This window comes from Entelurus aequoreus, linkage group LG21 (assembly GCF_033978785.1).
Source record: "Entelurus aequoreus isolate RoL-2023_Sb linkage group LG21, RoL_Eaeq_v1.1, whole genome shotgun sequence".
Classification (NCBI taxonomy): domain Eukaryota; kingdom Metazoa; phylum Chordata; class Actinopteri; order Syngnathiformes; family Syngnathidae; genus Entelurus; species Entelurus aequoreus.
Window position 1 is genome coordinate 31798691 of NC_084751.1, and position 24010 is coordinate 31822700.

Here is a 24010-nt window from a genome sequence, read left to right on the forward strand (position 1 = left end):
AGGCTGCAGCAGAAAAGGGTGCCCAGTCGTCTTGGACTCCATGCCACTGGACCCTGCCCTGATTCTTTTAAGGACCGTGTGGTGACTGTCTGTGCACCAGTCTCCCCACGTTAAACTAAGTCACGCACAGGCATCCTTCATAAAGGGATACACCCCTACCAGGAGGATCGTCATACTCGTTTCGAGTGACCGCCGATGACGATATATATATATATATATATATATATATATATATATATATATATATATATATATATATATATATATATATATATATATATATATATATATATATATATATATATATATATATATAAATATTCCTTGCGCACTAATTGAGTGAAGGAGCGCGCACTTTGCCGATGATGTCACATAATCGATGGGAAAATGCATTTTTAGACAATATGATTTGCCTGAGCGGCGAGGAGACATAGAGAGTAACAAGCGGTACAAAATTAATTAGAAAGCACTGATTTTTTTAAATAATAATTAAAAAAAATAATATGTATTTTTTTTTTAAGTTGGGACTTCCCGCAGGCCGGATTTTGGAAGCTGGTGGCCCGTAACAGGCCCGCGGGCCGTAATTTGGGGACCCAACCAGCCGTGGTTTTGCTAAAGCAGCATGTGCGCTCAAAATAAATTGGGTGATTAATCTGCATTCAGACAATACTAATGTGACAATTTTTAGGAACGGATTAATCACATCTTTTAAATTTGACAGGCCTAACAGTGATAGTAATAGTCTTTTTTGTTTTCCTGGACCTATTTTCGACTTCATTTTGAACAAAACAATTGCTTGTAATAAAAGGGGATATTTGTTTTATTTTGTTGATGTTGACCCATTGTCTTATCTTGTTGTATTCGTATATTGTTTAACTGTGGCTTGATACCAACATTTGCAATATTGCCGACCTCTATAATTATATATATATATATATATATATATATATATATATATATATATATATATATAATATATATATATATATATATATATATATATATATATATATATATATATATATATATATATATATGTATATATATATATTGAAATATAATGCCCTGAAATAAGACTCGCCCGGGTTATTACGTTTGATGCACGCTTGCGGGGCGTACTATGTGCCTTTACCTCGCCTTACAATCGAAATCTCAAGTAAAAACAAAGCCTAGTTGTGATTAAAAAGTTGTTTAAATGCTGTTTTCAGCATGATGAGGACATTATAGTGAAAGGTGTATGTCGTACACAGTAGCGGTTGACAAAGCCAGATCGACTTCCGTGCTGTCAGCGTGGATGAAGTCCCCACCCAATGACGGTGTGAAAGTGAATGGTTATTTGTTATTTGTTTATAGGTTTAGCGTCTTTATTTGTTTTATGAGAATAGTTGACTCATGTATGACATACAGAGGACAACGAAACACCTTAAGACTAAATTCAGGAAATATTACATGTGCATGCATACTGTATCTTCCGCATGTGTTTTATTAAGCTAACCATTTTGAAAAGAACTTGTTGTTCCGTTTAGCTTCAAATTAACACAACAAACATCCTAGCCAAAGAACCCAAATTCTGTCGTAGTTATTGTCTTTTTTCTAATTGATAAAAATGTGCGACATTCTCAAATGAATATTTTCATTATGTGCTTTTCAATCATTCCAACAAAAGAATGGGGTTGTCGTATTTTGAAGACCGTAACCGGAAGTGAAGGCGTGCCACTCTAAAGCTTGATGCTTGGCGGAGTAACGGGGGGTGTCGTGTTGCAGTAGTGTCGCAGTTTCCCACACAGAAACTTCCTAATTCAACGGCTTCTTCTTCGGGCATACCGACCATGGCGCAGGCTCTCAAGGAACGATTCGATAGGTTTCTCCACGAAAAGAACCTCGTGACCGATGCCCTCGCCAAGATCGAAGCAAAGACGGGAGTCAGCAGGGCGTATGTCGCTTTGGGTGAGTGCCGACAAAGGGATGAAATAACAAAAGACAATTATTACATTTCCGGGCGTGTTTAACATCGTCCAAAATAAATTCATTCAATTCTAACATGGCGGCGTGTTTGTTCTGTTGCAGCTGTCATCGTCATTATCGCAGTGTACTTGGTGGTTGGCTATGGAGCCTCCCTTCTATGTAACCTCATCGGTTTCCTTTACCCGGCCTACATATCGTAAGTGACCGCATCTCTCTCACACACACAAATAAACACACACACATTCTTGTATTTCTCACCTTCTTGAAAATGCCTACCTCTTTAGGACCACCCTTTCTAGATATATAAAGATTTGTATTTACAACATTAATAATATATGTGTACAGCTCCACTAATGGACTAATGAGCGAATACACATGTAAATACACGATTTCTAGTAACATACTTTGGAAAATCAAAACATAAAACGTTTTGTTTTATGAATATAAATCTATCTGTGATAGTAATCTGGGTTTATTGTGTATAGGGATGATGTTTGATAAGAAATTATCGAGTTCGAGCCTATTATCGAAGCCTCTTATCGAACCGATTCCTTATCGATTCTCTTATCGAGTCCAGATAGGTTGTTGTATATGGGAAAAAAAACACAATATTTGGTTTAACAAAAGCTCACTTTCATTATATAAGAAAAAAAATAAAATCTAATAAATAAATAAATATTGACTGTTACCCCCCTAAAAAAAAAAAAAATATATATATTGACTGTGGTTACCCAAAGTATATTAAGTGGGATTTTTCAGAAAAACAAATATATACAGTAACACAAAAACAACCTGTCTCTGTGATCACTATAGGTGTATAAATAATATAGTGTTACATAAAATCAGTCCCTTGGGCACAAAACTGAAAATAATACAGCTCTCCAAAAAGTGCACTTTTGCTGCTATTTGACATAACTTTGTTATGATGCTTTGACATTTTTGCACTTTATTTCTTTATTAAAAGAAAATTCTATGAGGAGAAAAGTTGTTTGCAAATGTGGTTACTAAAAAATGAAAAGTTAAAGCTAAAAAAAGAAATACACTTTACTGAGTAAACATTATTTCTTTATAGGGGGAAAGATGTGATGTTATAGCTAGGAAATATAACAACTACAGTACCCAGCATGCAACAGGAGTGACGAGCACGCGCATGTGCCACCCGGCAACTAAGAATGAGGTTATGAGCACACTGTGAAAGCAAACGTCAAGAATTCAGCCAACACGCCTCATCTGCATTATTTATAATTAGACAAACAACACCTATACAGTGGGATTTTGTTTTGTTTACAAGGAAAGAAAAACAAAAGTTAAAAAAGGGAGATGTCATATACCTGTATATATGTATGTGCTGCGGTTGCTTTAAGAACGTTGCGACAGCTGCCGTAAAGGAGGTGCGTTGCTAGCCTTGTTGCTATGTTTCCGGTTGGTCGTAAAAGTGTTCGTCATGTGTTTGTACCCTGCTCAAATCTCTCAGTAAAGTTATTCATTGGATTATACCTTTTTGTTTTGAACTTTATTACACCTTGGAGCGCTTTTTCTGGTCCATTGTTTTTCCTGCTTTCGCTATCTGCTCGTAATGACTGAGCTACGTGACGCCATTTCTTGTGATGTCTCACGGGGCATTTGTGGTCGGGACGGGATTGGTCCAAGGGATTCGAATAAAGAAGCAACTCTTTTTGTTTACTATAGTGGTCTCGATAACGGGTACCGGTTCTCAAAAAGGGATTCTAGTCCGAGGACTCGGTTCTTTTCTTATCGAACAACCGGGAAAACCGGTTTCGAGTATCATCCCTAATTGTGTATGAAATTAACATAATTAATCATTGACATACGCTCGAAATAATTACACAAACACACGGCATAGACGCTCGATATATTGGCGTCACTATCACGGACGTATGCAAATTGAATAATTCGAATTATTACGAGAAATACACATAAGCTTTTGCAAGAGCATGGAATATTTAAAAAGTACTATTAAGACCAATTTGAATGCGGGTAATGTAAAATATGCAACTAAAAGCAGCGACAAGAAACAAGCTGAAAAAATAAAGAAATTGAAAATTGTTAGCGTGGGTACCCAACTTTGATTCAATCAAAGTACACATTTTCTTTAGTGACTAAAACAAGAGGTTAACGCATCGATAGAAAATTGATATAAAAGTATTCACTTACCGGCAAAACTATCCGTTGATTAATAAAATCCCATTATGTTCCTTATTTCCGTCCGTGACGAACACTCGGCATAAACTTACTGGTAACACCAAATCGTCAACATGTTCTATTTATACCCTAAGCACGGCGGATGAATATCGTTTATCGCACCACGTGTTTACATGAATTATACGTTCGTGATGCGTTACAAAATTCTCTCCGGGTGAAACAATTCCCTCTTATAAAGGCATAATTCAGAAAATATGTTATTGTAAAATAGGTTGTTTATTTCTTATATAAATTATCAAACGATTAGAACTATTTCGCGCGCGGATGTTATATGTAAAACTGTTGTTATGGGGTAGTTTGAAAATAGAAATTGGTTACACAAAATAATTACGAACGTATGTTTTTCACCACCGGTTTTGATGAACTTTGCGATTTCGGTGGATGCTACAGAAATACTTCTGTATGTATTCATATTCCATCAACAGAATATGAATTGTTAATAAACTGACCAATTCATTTAAGCTGTATTTTTCTTGCATAAACGGGAATGGGGGTAAAAAGTAACGCTATGAATCGCGTTTTTCCAAGTTTTTGGGGCATTTTTATGCTATTTCCAAGCATCTCCTTTTTATTATCATTGATTTTAAATGGTCAAACTAATGCATATTATATATGCATGCACTAGTAAACAAAAAAAAGTCATATTTATTTAGATTGTTACATTTGTGCAGGTGGGTGCGAATGTACCCATTACCAGAGCTGTACACATATACATACATTGCAAATATAAAAAAGCCTGTTGTGATAAATGAGATGGAATTTCACAAGAAAAATGTCACAATTTCAGGAGAAAAACTTAGAATTTTGGCAGTATTGTAATAAAAGTCGTCATTTTACGTTACGAGAAAAACGGAACATTTGTGCAGTATTATGATAAAAGTTGGAACTTCACTCAACAGACGCAATTTTACAAGAAAAGCTGAACATTTTGGCAATTTTATGATAAGTCGTAAGTTTACTCGACAAAAGTCACAATAAAATTAAGAAAACTAACATTTTGGCAATATTATAATAACAATCTGAATTACACTCGGCAAAATTATGACAAACGTCATCATTTTACTCAAAAAACTTACTATTTTACAATAACAACAAAAAAATGGGGCAATATTGTGATAAAAATCAGAATTGTTTATGACAAATGTCCCCCATTTTGCATTAAAAAGTCATAATTTTACCTCAAAATGTAGTAATTTTACGAGGAAATTATGCAATATTACAGAAGCAGAAAGAATATGAGAAATTGTTCCCAATTTTAGAAGAAAAAAGTTGACACATTGTGAGAAAAAGACTGCTTTTAGTTATTTTTGTTGTTGTTGAATTTTTTGTTTGTAATTGTTTTTTTAATCTTCATTATTTACTTCGTTATTACAGTATGTCCCTTTATACATATTTATTTTATTGTTTTTAATTAATTTTGGTCAAAGGGGACACATTTCAATTTCTTACACACACTTGTTATTACATATGTTGGCCAGAGGGGGAGCACTTCAAATTTTTACACACACTTGTTATTTCATATGTTGAACAGAGGGGGAGCACTTTTAAAACCGACACATAGTCAATTTGAAAAATCCCACCTTTTTGGGACCACCCTCATTTTGATAGATTTCACCACCAGGGGTGCAAATGAGACATTCTCTATTAGATGCAATGGTTTTCCGTTTTGGGACCATGATTTATGTCCTAACTTGTTCACCGGTCCTCATATGGAAGGTACTATTCCTTGCCTCGCTGTTTCTAAAGTGACTTCGCTGACATATATTAGTATTTGTTGTTTTTCTTAATACAAGATTACACAAATTAACTATTAATGTCATATTTATTTGAGCACTTGATATTGCAGTTGAACCATTATATTTCTGGAGCATATATTTTACTACCATATCTACTACCATATCCAAATTAGTTTTTGCTATTGCTGTGTTGCAGAAGTCAGAGACGTTAAATAAATGTCTGTTAGCAGCCAGCATGAACTGAGCAAACATTAGAGTGCTACTCAAACAACACTACAAAGACCCCACCCTGTCATCTAGTTTTCTAGCCTGGTACCATGTGTAAACACAGACGTTACTTTGGCTTAGCATATTTCTGCTGATGTAGCTACTTGTGTGTACATGTCAATCAGGGCGGCGCTAGACTTTTGTGGCCCTAAACTATGTTTTGTTTGTTTTAATCCTTAATGTTACTCGTCTAACATGCAGGGGGCTAGTGAGTATCGTAATAGTCGTCCTTTACCACATCACGCTCTGAAGTTTTTTGTCTTGGAAAGGTGACTCTGGGGGTGTTATTTCATGTCTAAAGAGTTTTCTTATTGTTAAAAAACTGTTAAGAAAGTAGTTTAAAATTTCGCTGAAACCAATGATGTTAAGATTGTTGTCTCTAGTGACTTTCTTAACTCAAAGTTTTGGGAGACAACGATCTGGTGTTTAGAAAGCCCATATAATAGGTAGTGGGCTGTTTTGAGGGATTTTTGTTAATGGTATCTGTATTACTGATATTAATAACGTTACGTTTATTTTGTGTAGTGCGCTTTAAATTATCTCGATTTAGGGCTGGGGGATATGGACGAAAAAGTATATCTCGATATATTTTTACTTAAACACGATATACGATATATATCTCGTGAAAAAATTTGGTGAAAGTATACATATAAAGGTACAAATTTTTGAACAATACTCATTGGAATTGAAGGGAATGACAACTGTACTGTAAACAGTCAGTGGCACTTTTATTAACCCAGTTAGTCAAGATGGGTATTAACAGCACAGAAAAGAAACTGTTTAAGTAGTACAGAGTTACATAAAATAAATAAATTAGAAAAATATTATTTCTATGTAAAATAAATAACATAGCTGTGCAAGTAATACAAAATGTATCATACTCAGATAAAAAAAATACATTTGCAGGCAGCAAATTGTGATTTCCCTTTCTGTTTCGAAGACCCGCCCTATCTTGCCTCTGATTGGCCTGTCCCTAACCAATCGTTACTCATCACAGTAAACAACCAACCAATCATGGATGTTCCTATACATGCAAGCACGTCTTGGAAGGAGGAAGGGTAGGGGTTTAGTAGCCCATGGAGGGGCAGAGGGGGAGAACAAGGAACACAACAAATAAGCGGCGTTTGGTAATTTTAACGTGAAATAGATTATATAAATATAACAATATTTTCTTAATTCATATCTTGTTGAAAAATATATCGATATATCACCCAGCCCTATTTTGATCACATCTAGGAATTGATATGATGGGGATCTTGAGATTATTTGCTTGGTGCTGCGATAGATTTAACGCGTCATAATTTTCCACCTCAGTAGAAGGCATGTTCACCTCTGGCACAGTCACTACAGAAAAATAATTATGTGAGTTGTGTATTAGTCTACGAGAAATGCTATGTGTGCAGGAATTTTCCAGCCTGGCGCTGGTTAGTTCTATCTTTACTGACCTAACTAACAGCTAGTTGCTTGTGGGCGAGCTGGCTCTCGTCAGTCAAGTGTGACTCAAACAGTAATCTATGTTATTAGTATGGGTGATGGCGCCTTCCCGGTTAGGGTGAAGGCCGTCCCTCCTCAGCAAGCCCGGTTTGCCCCAGAAAGAGGGTCAATTATCAATAAACATTAGTCCCTGTTCTCTACAAAAACTAGCAAGCCACTTGTTAAGCGAGACTAATATGCTATGCCTCTCATGTCGCAGGCAGGGAGGGGGCCAGAGACAAGTATTCGATGCCAAGAGTTTGACATTCATAAGTACTTTGACAACTACATTCAATCTGTTCAACATATACTGTATGTGTTTATACTCCAAATAATGTCCAAAGTTTATATGATAAGGTAAAAAAAAAAAAAAAGGTTTGTATGTTCAAGGATAGAACACGTGTTATATTCACTTTTATGAACATCGATATCTCCTACCGCAGTGAAGACAATTCAATACTGCTATGCCGCTTCAAGCATTAATTAAAAAAGTAACCAAAACCAATAAATGAGCAAAACTATGACCAAAACAAATGTTCTTTTAACACTATATCCTTAGGTTAGAGGTTTGCTTACAATATACATTTTATTATTACGGTTGTTTTAGAAATATGGCCGTAAATCTGTCATGATGACGGCGTTCGAAGCAATACTAAATTATCATTTATCTCTATGGGATTTTGAATGGAAATCATTGCTTTGCTGCTAAACAAACTAAAACTAAAACTGATGATTAACAGCTGAATAAAAGTTTAGTAGAAACAAAGTCTAATTGTATCCATGAAGTGATTCAGGCCAACAAAATGCACAACAACCACTTTGATGATCAGCTACTGAATTGATTGGTCACCATAATCATGTGGACCCCTCTAGTGGTTGTGGCCTAGACAACCGCATAAATTGTTTATGCCAGGGGCTGGCCCTGATGTCAAACATGCTGCTGTCCCAGTTTCAATTTCATCGGAAGCAAACAGCATGTCTACAAAGACAGGACTCACCATCACGTCTTGATAAAACATGCCTGAAATGGAAGAGGAAGTCAGCCATGTTGTTTAGAAGCAGACATTTTGGGAGAATTCCTTCAGTCAAACTAACAAGCTCGTCTTTGGGATTTTGCTAAATAGATTGATTGATTGATTGATTGAAACTTTTATTAGTAGATTGCACAGTACAGTACATATTCCGTACAATTGACCACTAAATGGTAACACCCGAATAAGTTTTTCAACTTGTTTAAGTTGGGGTCCACGTTCATCAATTCATGGTACAAATATATACTATCAGCATAATACAGTCATCACACAAGTAGGTGACCAAGGTAGAGCCCAAATTAGTATCGGAGATACGAGATGGACGGCTGACGACAAATTCAGAAGGATTTTAGTCTGGCAAAAAATGTGAGAGGAGCCTTTGAGATGTAACTCAAATATTTTGGTCAGACTTGTATGATATTTATTGGGTATGATGAAGCTGACCACTAATTGAGACACATCCATACTTCACAGTGCCACCTAGTGGCGGCAGGATGTGTTCCAAATGACATGCCTTATACATAACATGTATTGAATCACTTTCACGTTCATACAGTTCATATGTAAACTACTGATGGTGTGAAGTATGATGTTTCATCACATGTGATGGGCGGAGCATTGGAACTCATTTCATATTTCAAAACCTTTAAAACTGCAGTACAAGTAATCACAGTGTATACAAAACTAAGTAAAAACATAGTAAACATTAGGGGTGGGCGATACTGCACATTTTGTTATGAATCAGATACCATGTAAATTCAGGCCAGTGTTACCGATACTGATGCTGATAACTTTTTACTGAAATTTTTTAGGTTAATGTCTTTAATTTGTTGATCGCAATTTTAATTACAATAATTAGAATAAAGCTACGGATGTTCCGATCGATTGATCACCATTTCCTTTCAGCGCCTTTTAATGCTGATCACAAACGCTGTAACACTGTATTTATTTTTAGTCCCCCAGCTGAAAAGCGGCTAGCAGCTAATTATGTGTCTCCATACACAGTGTGGAGATGCTCCCCTAAGTTTATGATTAAAAATGTAATAAATATTTTCCCCATAAGAAATAATGTAAATCCAATTTATTGCGTCCCAGGCTCCCAAAAATATGAAGACACATTTTATAGGGAATATATAGTTTTATATGCCGAACAATAAGTCAATTACATATAAATGAAGAATTCAATGTATAAATGAACATTTAACATCAGTTTTACCTTTTATTGAAGACTTTTTGGTATAGCGCAGAGAAAAAGGAGGGGAGGAGATACCGACGTGGGTGCCAGTTTCGTACTACTAGTTTTTCTTAAATTCAATAGTGTTTCTCACTTTCTTTATCAAAGTGCTGGCACTCTTTATATGGTCCTTTTCTGTGTTATTTTGCAGTCATACTTAATTAAAAAGTACAGCGACTGAGTTGTAGCAAACCAAAACATATGAAAAGTGAGGAGTACAATAACCGAGATAGTACTGTACGTAAATTCAACAATATTAGACAATTTAACAATAGCAACAAATATAATGCAGTTATTCCATTATTGTGTTTTTGCGTGATTATGTTGATACTGACCTTTGGGTTTATTCATGCATGCAGTGCATAGTCCGTAAGATTGGATTTATGATAATAATATTTGTGTCTGTTGCAGCATCAAGGCCATTGAAAGTGCCACCAAAGATGATGATACCAAGTGGCTGACCTACTGGGTGGTCTATGGACTCTTCAGCGTGGCAGAGTTCTTTGCAGACATTGTCCTCTCCTGGTTCCCGTTTTACTACATTGGAAAGGTAATCTAACTCTAGTTTATGAGCAAACTCTGAAATTATTGTAATTTATCGTATACACAAGGACTGGGTGGTATACCAGTATTACAGTTAATACCGGTATATTTTAGAAAGATATATATTTGAGACAATACCGCCATACGGTAATTCTTTGGTGTGCCTTTGTCATGGCCGTTTGCTCTTTTCTGCGCCTGAGGGGCGCAGCACAGGGCATTCCCTTCGGCTCAACCCCAACACGTAGGATTCCCTGTCGCACGACGACGCAACACTACAAACTTTTCAAAAAAAGTTACATTACGTTACTACTTGCAATAAAAATTATCTGAGTACTCCCAACAGTGGTTCTCTAGCCATTAAAAAAACACTTGGGCAAACTTAAACACTTTGCACGTTTTGTTCAAGATACCCCTATATATCGTATATTGCCATTCGGCCTAAAAATACCGGGATATCGGTTTTGGTCCATATCGCTCAGCCCTAGTACACAGTATATCCATCTATCCATCCATTTTCTACCGCTTGATCCAAAAAGGGACATGCAGTAGAAAATGGATGGATGGAAGGGTGCTGGTAGCGGGAGTTCACACAATTTCTACTGCTTAAAATGTTCAAAATACTACATTATTACACGCTGCTGTTGCATGTGCTTATCATAAATCATATTTACATAGTCAGCCAGTTACAACAAACTTGCCACCATAGAGCCATTCAAGAGCATTATAAGATCACCATTAGAGATCGACCTATATGTTTTCTCAGGGCCGATACAGATTATTACTCAAGGAGGCCGATAACTGATATTAGGAACCGATTTTCATATGCAATAAAATTTAGCTAAACAAATATGTCAGTAAATAGCTAGACAAGGTTTGAAGTTCTTTTTTTTTTTTACATAATTTTTTCGGAAATGTTGGACCAGTTGCGACATAATGTTTTATGCTGCGCTAATGTTGTGGTTAATTTAGCACAAAAAACATTAAGTGATGTCACAAACACATGTATTAGTTGTGTCTAAGAGGAGCGTCAACATTTGCATTTATATGAAAAATCTCCTAAATATTGGTAAAAGTATGGGATTTTTCTACATCACAATAACTTGCAAGCTAATCAATTTGATGGCGTTTATGATAAGGTTTCATCGTGAGGAACTATGAAATATCGGTTGGTTGGTAGGTTGAAATTTATTTTGAACATAAACACAGTTTCAATATGACTCAGTTTCAATATGACTCATTGCATATTTTACATTTTTTAATTTCTCTTTACAACATGTCTGAAAAAGGAGGAGGAATAAGCAACGTTTGTTTAATCCTACCCCTTTTTCACTTTATAGCATTTACTAACACATGTTTACTTCCTGTTCTGAAATTGTTACACAATTTACATCAATGATTTTTAAATAGTACGATTGATATGAAATATATGATTTCTAAATATGGCAAACGTTTAAATAAAACACATTTTGGAATCCTTCATGTAGCTTATAGGAGAGACATTTTTCAAGCTTGCTGACAATTTATTCCTCAATGGTACAGAAATTAGCTGCTGCCTGCTCTTCTTTATGTATCATAATAGTTTCATATTTGTCAATTAACAAAGTGTGGATTTTTGGCGGAGATATATTTTTTGGTCATCTTTATGTTTATCCATCTCTGTCATGTTTTAATTTGATTGAATTATGGAACATAAAACTTGCCATGCTACTTTAATGAGCTTTAAATTTTAATTACTTTAAAGGCCTACTGAAATGCGATTTTCTTATTTAAACAGGGATAGCAGGTCCATTCTATGTGTCATACTTGATCATTTCGCGATATTGCCATATTTTTGCTGAAAGGATTTAGTAGAGAACATCGAGGATAAAGTTCGCAACTTTTGGTCGCTGATAAAAAAGCCTTGCCTGTACCGGAAGTAGCGTGACGTCACAGGTTGTGGAGCTCCTCACATCTGCACATTGTTTACAACCATGGCCACCAGCAGCGAGAGCGTTTCGGACCGAGAAAGCGACGGTTTCCCCATTAATTTGAGCGAGGATGAAAGATTCGTGGATGAGGAAAGTGAGAGTGAAGGACTAGAGGGCAGTGGAAGCGATTCAGATAGGGAAGATGCTGTGAGAGGCGGGTGGGACCTGATATTCAGCTGGGAATTACTAAAACAGTAAATAAACACAAGACATATATATACTCTATTAGCCACATCACAACCAGGCTTATATTTAATATGCCACAAATGAATCCCGCATAACAAACACCTCCCACTCCCTTCCATATAACCCGCCAATACAAATCAAACACCTGCACAACACACTCAATCCCACAGCCCAAAGTACCGTTCACCTCCCCAAAGTTCATAGAGCACATATATTTCCCCAAAGTTACGTACGTGACATGCACATAGCGGCACGCACGTACGGGCAAGCGATCAAATGTTTGGAAGCCGCAGCTGCGTACTGCTTTACACATACAAATTAAACAAAATGCTTATGGCAACATTCTGGTTGCGTACTCACGGTACCGCGTCTGCGTATCCAACTCAAAGTCCTCCTGGTAAAAGTCTCTGTTGTCCCAGTTCTCCACAGGCCAATGGTAAAGCTTGACTGTCATCTTTCGGGAATGTAAACAATGAAACACCGGCTACGTGTTTGTGTTGCTGCAGCCGGCCGAAATACACCACTTTCTTTGCTGTCTCCATTGTTCATTGAACAAATTGCAAAAGATTCACCAACACAGATGTCCAGAATACTGTGGAATTTTGCGATGAAAACAGACGACTTAATAGCTGGCCACAATGCTGTCCCAAAATGTCCTCTACAATCCGTGACGTCACGCGCAGGCGTCATCATATCGAGACAATTTCAGCAGGATATTTCGCGCAAAATTTAAAATTGCCCTTTAGTAATCTAACCCAGCCGTATTGGCATGTGTTGCAATGTTAAGATTTCATCATTGATATATAAACTATCAGACTGCGTGGTCGGTAGTAGTGGGTTTCAGTAGGCCTTTAATTGCTGCAGTAGCGAAAACACACAACGGGTGGAAGAAGGAAAGAGTTACAAAAACTGAAATTCCGGCCAAAAAATTGAATTTCTGACAAGTTTTTGTAAGCAGAGGAGAGCTGCTATTGGCAATCAGCGTTTAAGGGGGTGAATGGCCGTCTTGAGTAGCGCAACTTAGCTGAAAGGAGCACTGGTTATTACTACTAACTTCCTCTCTACTTATCACAATTGAATGTTTTAATACTAAATACTGGTATCTTATGTGTATATATTGTATCTGCTGATGTATTTCTGTTTTAGTTGTAAAAAAAATTAAAACAAATCCATCCATCTATTTTCTATCGCTTGTATATCGGCCGATATAGATGTACAGTACGTCAAAATGCCAAATATCGGCTCCGATAATCATCCATCCATCCATCCATCTCTCTTTTAGAGCACGGCTTAAAACTCACCTTTTTACCGCAGATGACTTTTAATCTATGTTTTCATTGTGAGTCTTAAATGTTTAGTTTAGATTCCTTTGTGTGTCTCAGTCTCTGTTTCTGTTTTTTTGTTTCTCCAGTCGGGCTGCGCCCCGGGCTGATGTAACAGTTGGTTGGGGGGCGCATAATAAATGAAAATAACATAACATAACATAACATCTTCAACCGCTTATCCGGAATCGGGTCGCGGGGACAGCAGCTCCAGCAAAGACCCCCAGACTTCCCTCTGCAGAGCAACATTTGCGACTTCCTCCTGGGGAATCCCGAAGCGTTCCCAGGCCAGAGAGGAGATGTAATCCCCCCATCTGGTCCTTGGCCTGCCGCGGGGCCTCCTCCCAGTGGAACGTGCAACGAGGACCTCCCTAGGGAGACGCTCGTGAGGCATCCGCACGAGATGCCCGAACCACCTAAGCTGGCTCCTTTCCAAGCGAAGGAGCAGCGGCTCTACTCCGAGTCTCTCTCGGGTGACTGCACTTCTCACCCTATCTCTAAGGGAGATGCCAGCCACCCTTCTGAGGAAACTCATTTCGGCCGCTTGTATCCGCAATCTTATTCTTTCGGTCATTACCCACACTTCATGACCATAGGTGAGAGTAGGAATGTAGATAGCTCGGTAGACCGAGAGCTTTGCCTTCTGGCTCAGCTCCCGTTTCGTCACAACAGTGCAGCAGAGAGACTGCAATACTGCCCCAGCTGCTCCGATTCTCCGGCTGATTTCCTTCTCCATCTTTCCCTCACTCGTGAACAAGACCCCAAGATACTTAAACTCCTCCACCTGGGACAGAGTCCTGTCCCTTACCCGGACTGTACAAACCATCGGTTTCCTGCTGAGAACCATGGCCTCAGATTTGGAGATGCTGATCCTCATTCCAGCCGCTGAACACTCGGCTGCGAACCGATCCAGTGAGAGCTGAAGGTCACGAACCAAAGGTGCCATCAGGACCACATCATCTGCAAACAGCAGTGACGCAACCTTTAGCCCCCCGAGACGTATACCCTCTCCGCCATGGCCACGACTCCGCCTAGAAATCCTGTCCATGAAAATCACAAACAGGATAGGTGACAGAGCGCAGCCCTGGCGGAGACCAACCCCCACTGGAAACGGATCCGACTTACATCCAAGCACCCGGACACAACTCTCGCTTTGGTTGTACAGAGATTGGATGGCCCTCAACAGGGTTCCCCTCACTCCGTACTCCCTCAGCACCTCCCACAAGATCTCCCGAGGGACGCGGTCATATGCCTTCTCCAAATCCACAAAACACATGTAGACTGGATAGGCATACTCCCAGGCCCTCTCCAGGATTCCCGCAAGCGTAAAGAGTTGGTCAGTTGTTCCACGACCAGGACGGAATCCACATTGCTCCTCTTGAATCTGAGGTTCGACTATCGGCCGGACCCTCCTTTCCAGTACCTTGGCGTAAACTTTCCCAGGGAGGCTGAGTAGTGTGATACCCCTGTAATTAGCACACACCCTCTGGTCCCCCTTTTTGAAAAGGGGAACCACCACCCCAGTCTGCCACTCCCTCGGCACTGTCCCAGACTTCCACGCAATGTTGAAAAGGCGTATCAACCAAGACAGCCCATCAACACCCAGAGCCTTCAGCATTTCTGGACGGATCTCGTCAACCCCCGGAGCTTTGACTGTGGAGTTGTCTAACTACCTCAGTGACTTCACTCCGAGAGATCGACGTCGACCCCCCATCATCCTCAGGCCCTGCCCTATCAGGGAGGGTGTGTCTGATGTATTTGGGTTCAGGAGTTCCTCAAAGTGCTCTTTCCAACGCCCCACGACTTCCTCACTTGAAGTCAGCAAAGTCCCATCCTTGCCGTACACAGCTTGGATGGTTCCCTGCTTCCCCCTCCCGAGGTGCCGTATGGTCTTCCAGAACAGCTTTGGTTCCGCCCGATAGTCCTTCTCCATGGATTCCCCTAACTGCTCCCACACCCTCTGCTTAGCCTCGTCCACAGCCACGGCCGCTGCCCTTCGGGCCCGTCGGTACCTTGCAACTGCCTCCGGAGTCCCCTGGGATAACATACCCCGGTAGGACTCCTTCTTCAGTCGGATGGCTTCCCTGACCACCACTGTCCACCAGGGTGTTCGAGGGTTACCGCCCCTTGAGGCACCTAAGACCTTCTGGCCACAGCTCGCATCTGCAGCTTTAGCAATAGAGGCTTTGAACATTGCCCATTCCTGTTCAATGTCCCCAACCTCCACAGGGATGGCAGAGAAGTCCCGCCGGAGGTGGGAGTTGAAGTCCTTCCGGACAGAGGACTCCTCCAAACGTTCCCAGTTCACCCGCACTACACGCTTGGGTTTGCCAGGTCTGTCCAGAGGTTCCCCCGCCATCTAACCCAACTCACCACCAGATGGTGATCAGTTGACAGTTCAGCCCCTCTCTTCACCCGAGTGTCCAAAACATACGGCCTCAGATCAGCTGATACGATTACAAAATCGATCATTGATCTTTGACCTAGGGTGCTCTGGTACCAGGTACACCTATGAGCATCCTTATGCTTGAACATGGTGTTTGTTATCGCAAGTCCGTGACTAGCACAGAAGTCCAATAACAATCCACCACTCAGGTTCAGATCAGGGAGACCGTTCCTCCCAATCACGCCAGTCCAAGTATCACTGTCATTGCCCACGTGCGCGTTGAAGTCCCCCAGCAAGACTATGGAATCCCCTGCCGGCGCCCCATACAGGACCCCATGCAAGGTATCCAAGAAGGCTGAATACTCTGAACTCCTGTTTGGTGCGTATGCACAAACAACAGTCAGAGTTTTCCCCCCTCCAACCCTAAGGCGAAGGGAGGCGACCCTCTTGTCCACCGGGGTGAACTCCAACGTACAGGCACTCAGCCGGGGACTCGTGAGTATCCCCACACCCGCCTGTGCCCTCACACCCTGAGCAACTCCAGAAGTGAACAAGGTCCATCCCTTGTCCAGGAGTGTGGTTTCAGAGCCCTTGCTATGCGTAGAGGTAATCCCCACCAGATCCAACCGGTAGCGCTCCACCTCTCGCACCAGCTCAGGCTCCTTCCCCACCAGCGTAGAGACGTTCCACGTCCCGAAAGACAGCCTCTGCCGCCCCGAATTGGTCCGTCCGGAGCCTCCACTTTCACCGCCATCCACTTGGCAGCGCACCCGACCCCACTGGTTCCGACCGCGGGTGGTGGGCCCACGTGGCAGAAAAGATGGTGTGTCCACGTAGCTTCTTCGGGCTGTGCCCGGCCGGGCTCCGTGGCAAGCCCGGCCACCAGGCGCTCGCTGACGAGCCCTACCTCCGGGCCTAGCTCCGATAATCAGTGAATCCCTAATCCCCATACCCAAAAGCAACAAAAGGTGAGACAAAATAGTCGCTACATTAAAGATGTATATTATACACAGGTATGTATCTATCTATAACCTTTTAACCAAGTTGTATTTGAAAATATGAAATTTACCGTATTTTTCGGACTATAAGTCGCTCCGGAGTATAAGTCACACCGGCCGAAAATGCATAATAAAGAAGGAAAAAAACATATATAAGTCGCATTTTTTGGGGAAATTTATTTGATAAAACCCAACACCAAGAATAGACATTTGAAAGGCAATTTAAAATAAATAAAGAATAGTGAACAACAGGCTGAATAAGTGCGTTATATGACGCATAAATAACCAACTGAGAACGTGCCTGTTATGTTAACATAACATATTATGGTAAGAGTCATTCAAATAACTATAACTTATAGAACATGCTATACGTTTACCAAGCAATCTGTCACTCCTAATCGCTAAATCCCATGAAATCTTATACGTCTAGTCTCTTACGTGAATGAGCTAAATAATATTATTTGATATTTTACGGTAATGTGTTAATAATTTCACACATAAGTCGCTCCTGAGTATAAGTCGCACCCTCGGGCAAACTATGAAAAAAACTGTGATTTATAGTCCGAAAAATACGGTAATAATTGGACACAAACTATACTTTCTTGGCAAAAGAAACATTGACTATTGTTCTGGCTTCTTATGAGCCATATTGTTGTTTGTATGTTTAAATATGTTTATCCTCCTCCATTTTAATTTGTAAAGAGTTTAGTGTTTTTTTTAATGCTAAAGAAAAAACGGGTGTTTGACGCTCTAGTTTATGTGATGTCTCGCGAGTTCACTTCCTGTTGTCATTATTCCTTCTAGTATGATCACGCTTAGCACAGCCTGGACGTCAATGTGCACAGTTGAATATCCTAGTTGTTCAGACAGTCATGTCTCTTGTATTCATGTTGGCAGGGACGCTACTACTCCCATTATAAGTGATATGCAAACACATCACAGGCTACGCCACACTACCACACAAATGAAAGTTTTTCAAGCGTGACAGAAAAACACAGAGTGTCTGCAACATGTGGACAACAGAGCAGACACAAGACAACAAGGAGCCTTTAGTCGTCTTTGTTTTAATAATACAGTTATTCAAAAATGGGTTTAAGTTCAACCCATTCTCGTTACGGTGTGATTGAGTGAAGCTATGCACACATTTGAGTGCTAATAAAGCATATGTTGTTAGATTTGTTCAAATCTTGTGCTTTTTGGAGTTAAGGGTAACAAAAAACACTCAAACATCGATAACAAATTGATAAAATCACAAGCTGATGTTATAGAAAAAAAATAGTTGTTCCGATCTAGGGCTGGGCGATATGGCCTTTTTTTAATATCTCGATATTTTTAGGCCATGTCACGATACACGATATATATCTCGATATTTTGCCTTAGCCTTGAATGAACACTTGATGCATATAATCACAGCAGTATGATGATTCTATGTGTCTACATTAAAACATTCTTGTTCATACTGCATTAATATATGCTCATTTTAAACTTTCATGCAGAGAGGGAAATCACAACTAAGTCAATAGACCAAAACTGTATTTATTAAACAGTTATTAAGCAGTGGCACAAACATTCATGTCATTTCAAAACAGAAAGTGCAAGATTGTCAGACATTTTAAAACAAGCTATCAGTGCACTTTTGTGCATGATGTCACTAAGATGACATATCAAAACAACACTCAATTAAAGTGCACTTTTTGTACAGAACGCCACTACAATAGTTTAAAACAAATAAAGTGCACTTTGGTGCATGATGTCACACAAGATATTTCAATAACTGTCAAATAAAAATGAGCTGCATAATAGGAAATCAAATAGTGTATGTCCTTCGCTATGTGGTAGGTTCCTGCGGACGTTATCTCCTTCTGTTGTTGACTTTTTTTTTCATACAGTGTTGATGTGGAAATGGTTGCTTCGGCATTTTGTCGGTGTGGCACCGGCCGGAGATGTTGACATGCGGAGTTTTAAGCACTCCTTTTCAAATGATGCTACAAATTAGCAGTAATGCTACTTTTTGTAGCAACGCTTTTGCTCCACACTTGACAAATTACGGTTGTCTGTTCGACATATTCCAACTTGAAGCCAAACCACCGCCAGCCGATGGACCCCCTGCTGTTTTTCTTAGGAATTAATTCTTCCTCCATTTGTTACCAGATTCGCACCTTCTCTCTCTCGTATTACCACTCACACCACAGCTAACATTACCCATGCTGCTACCTCTTTGCTCAGCAAGGGCGTATACGTATGTGACGTATGTAAGAAGGTGCGCTTGCTGAGAAGGAGAGACAACAAAGAGTGAAAAAAGCCTGTAGTGTAATGCCTGCAGCTAAAAGCAACTGCGTGAGAACGTATACTTTAATATCACGATATAGTCAATTTCTATATCGCACAGAGAAAAACCTGCGATATATCGAGTATATCGATATATCACCCAGCCCTATTCCGATCTATCCAATATTATTATTGGTGTGGTATTAACCCCAAAAAATGTGTATTGGAATTTATCGACATGGATCAAAAGTGTCCGATATTAGCCTCCCAATATAGGCAGTCCATTCCAGACCCTCTCCAGCAATTTTATCCAGCATGCAGAACCCATGTGATCACGACAACAGTCGTGTGCTAGCAGCAAGTAGTAGTAGCGATGTTGGCCCTGTGGCTTTTGTTTAAGTCTGAAGAAGACGTTGCAGCTGAGTGCAAAATAATTGGGGACGGTTCTAAAAAAAATTGCAGTACGTTAATGTACTTGGATGTCTCCCTTTTCATGGGAAAAGATTATCAATAGAGATGTCCGATATTATCGGTCGATACATGCTTTAAAATGTAATATCGGAAATAATCGATATCGGTTTAAAAAAAGTTAAATTAATGACATTTTAAAACGCCGCTGTACGGAGCGGTACATATCCGGTAAAACACGGACGTAGGGCATACTTGCCAACCCTCCCGATTTTCCCGTGAGACTCCCGAATTTCAGTGCCCCTCCTGAAACTCTCCCGGGGAAACTATTTCTCCCGATTTCCACCCGGAGAACAATATTGGGGGCGTGCCTTAAAGGCACTGCCTTTAGCGTCCTCTACAACCTGTCGTCACGTCCGCTTTTCCTCCATACAAACAGCGTGCCGGTCCAGTCACATAATATATGCGGCCTTTACACACACACAAGTGAATGCAAAGCATACTTGGTCAACAGCCATACAGGTCACACTGAGTGTGTCTTATAAACAACTTTAACACTGTTACAAATATGTGCCACACTGTGAACCCACACCAAACAAGAATGACAAACACATTTCGGGAGAACATCCGCACCGTAACACAACATAAACACAACAGATCAAAAACCCAGAAGCTGCTATTTTGAGGCATGTTAAAAAAAATAATGCACTTTGGGACTTCAATAATAAATATGGCAGTGCCATGTAGGCACTTTTTTCCATAACTGGAGTTGAAGTTGTTCTCTTATTTTGGAAAACCTTGTTTTTGATTGATTGATTGAAACTTGTATTAGTAGATTGCACAGTACAGTACATATTCTGTACAATTGACCACTAAATGGTAACACCCGAATAAGTTTTTCAACTTGTTTAAGTCGGGTTTCACGTTAATCAATTCATGGTAAAGTTACATTGTTTAATGCATCCAGCGGGGCATCACAACAAAATTAGGCATAATAATGTGGTAATTCCACGATTGTATATATCGGTTGATATCGGAATCGGTAATTAAGAGTTGGACAATATCGGGATATCGGATATCAGCAAAAAAGCCATTATCGGACATCTCTAATTATCAATGAGTTAAAAACGCTCGACTACCCCTCGTCGACCGTGACTTCACCCTCCTCTGTAAGCCAGCAGTAGCAGCAGTAGGTTAGTCAGGTTCATGGCGCAGGTCAGCAGCGGGTCATTGCAGGAAAGATATTAGATGTTGAGGTTTGATTATTGCTTTTAAAGAAAATGTTCCAATTAAGTGTACATACATTTTCATTCATGTATCTGTATTACTGTTCCAAAAAAAAACTTTTTTTGTACATTCTGCAATTTGGAGCCCCCTCCAACAGACAGCGCTCTAGGCAGCCGCCTGATTTGCCTGTCCATATTTATGATCCACACTACACTAAACTCTATTGATAGTTTGCTGCTGTTTTTTTTAATGTTCTCGCTCATAATTGTTTGGTTATTAATAAAAAAAAATGCTTGTTAATTATTGGTTATTTCTGAACAAATGCTGCTTGAAATATCCATGTAAGAGTTACCTCTTACCTGCTTGTGATTTTTCCCCAGTGTGCCTTTCTGGTCTGGTGCATGGCTCCAACTCCTTCCAACGGCTCCGTGCTGATTTACAATCGCATAATCCGCCCCTTTTTCCTGAAGAACCAAGCCAAGATTGATGATGCGGTCAAGAACATAAAGGATAAGGCATCTGAAGCCGCTGACAAGTTCAAAGATGAGGGTGAGTATATGTACTGTACAGTAAACAATTATACTTTGAGCTAGGGATGTTGCGATCAGGGTGTTATGCTGCCGATGCCGATCATCCATGAAAAAGATTGTCCGATGCCGATCACATGTATTAAATGTCAAATTTTAAAATGTATTTATGGCAGGTGCTAATGACAGTGTAACGATATCAACACAATATTTAAAACAGTTGTTACATTGTCCTTTCTCGAGGCCAGAGGTCGGCAACCCAAAATGTTGAAACAGCCAAATTGGACCGAAAATACAAAAATAAAATCTGTCTGGAGCCGCAAAAAATTACAAGCCTTATATAAGTGTTATAATGAAGACAACACATTATGTAAGTGTCTAGATTAGCTATAATAGCCTACTATCAAAATGACTGTGTCGCAGGCTGACGCAAATTTTTGTTTGACAGAAATGTTGTAATTTAATATATATTCTATACATTTTTACAACATTTGAAATCATCAGTAAAATGGAGGCTTCTCAGAGGGTGAGATAACTCCTGGAAATGACTGTCTTAGAATGGCCAAAGGTATAGATGTGTGTGTCCAAGTTAAAGGAAACGACAGGCTGTCTTCTTTTAATGGATTTATTACAATCTTTGCAAGCTGGGTAACGTTTGCTGTGGTCTATAACGGTACACAAACAACAATCAGAAATGCAGCCAATATTACATACAGATAATGTGTCATGAGACATGCAAATATAAATTGAATTAAGGAAATTAAATTAGCTCAAATATACCTACAAACGAGGCATAATGACGCAATATGTACATACAGCTAGCCTAAATAGCATGTTAGCATCGATTAGCTTGCAGTCATGCACTGACCAAATAGGCCTGATTAGCACTCCACACAAGCCAATAACATCAACAAAGCTCACCTTTGTGCCTTCACGCACAGCATTAAAAGTTTGGTGGACAAAATGAGACAAAAAAGGAGTGGCATAAAATACGTCTTAGAAAGTCGGAGAAAGTTGTACACGTAAACAAACTACGGTGAGTTCAAGGACCGTCAAAATTAGTAGGACAAAACGGCGCTCGCCAAATAGTCTCTAATCACTAAAGCATGTTTAATATACATAGTGTGATTTCCAACAATTAGGGAGGTTTGTGTCATGTTTGTCCTCCTACAGAAACCATATTAAACCCTAAATATATTTTCCCCTCATTTTTTTCTATTTTTTATAAATTTTTGAAAAAGCTCCAGAGAGCCACTAGGCCGGCGCTAAAGACCCGCCTGCCGCTCTAGAGCCGCGGGTTTAGACTGTTACTTGTTAATTTCCTGTTAATAACCGAATACTTTCTTCTGTAATGTGCTCTTATAGCTTACTCAGTACTTATTTCTTCGGTTCTTTCAGGTCAGCATAGTTGGCTATTAGAATGCCTGCTCCTGGTTTGCTCTCCGTGTGTAACATGCTATGCCTTGTCCACCAGTGATATTACTTAAAAATTATACTTAAGATATTATAAAATGCAGTTTTTTAGCTGTAATTGATTATTATTATCTTAGGGGAGCGGCTCCACACTGTGTATGGAGACACATAATTAGCTCCTAGCTTGTCAGCTTAGGGACTGAATTTGAATACAATATCAGCCAAAGGGGATTTGTGTTTGTGATCGGCATTAAAAGGCATTTATTGGCAATGGCAATCTAATACTGTACTTTTTCATGAAAATATGCCGATACTGATTGGTGGCTGATCGACTGGCGCATCCCTACTTTAAATGTATTATTGTTTAAAGATATGGGTGAGCACATGTACACTAACAATTGTAAGTATTATTGTTAAATGGGTTTTTAAACAAATGTTTTTTAACATTGTGTCTTTGTTGCAATAAATCCAGCATTAGAAATATATCCAGCATAAAAATAATGAACTGTTTAAAAAAAAAATCAGCAGATAAAACCTTCCAGTCTGTGCCAAAGAATAATTTAATTAGGAAAACTACTTTACGTAATGCATGCTATTTAAAAGAATCAAGCAGTCATGTTTCAGTCATCTGATGTGGGTTTTTTTTGTGTGTGTCTGCAGCCAAAAGAGCAACTGCCAACATAATATTTGAGGAAAAGAAGAGCACTTAAACAGGATGATCCCTGCAGATTGTTTGTATTTAATGGATGTCTGCTCTGTAACTTCAATTAAAGGCTGTTACCCTGATACTTTGTGCTGGAAGTTGTCGTTTAACTTTATTTATTTAGTCACGTATC

At 39.4% G+C, this 24010-nt stretch overlaps 1 protein-coding gene across 1 annotated transcript; it reads left to right on the top strand.

The window, feature by feature from the left end:
- Window positions 1–1698: 1698 nt before the first annotated feature.
- reep5 (receptor accessory protein 5) lies at window positions 1699–23962 on the top strand. The gene is made up of 5 exons (XM_062031479.1): window positions 1699–1947; window positions 2068–2161; window positions 10341–10479; window positions 21615–21783; window positions 23835–23962. Exons 1-5 carry the CDS (start codon window positions 1830–1832, stop codon window positions 23882–23884), a joined length of 570 nt encoding a protein of 189 aa, XP_061887463.1. The 5' UTR covers window positions 1699–1829; the 3' UTR covers window positions 23885–23962.
- The last annotated feature ends 48 nt before the right edge of the window (window positions 23963–24010 follow it).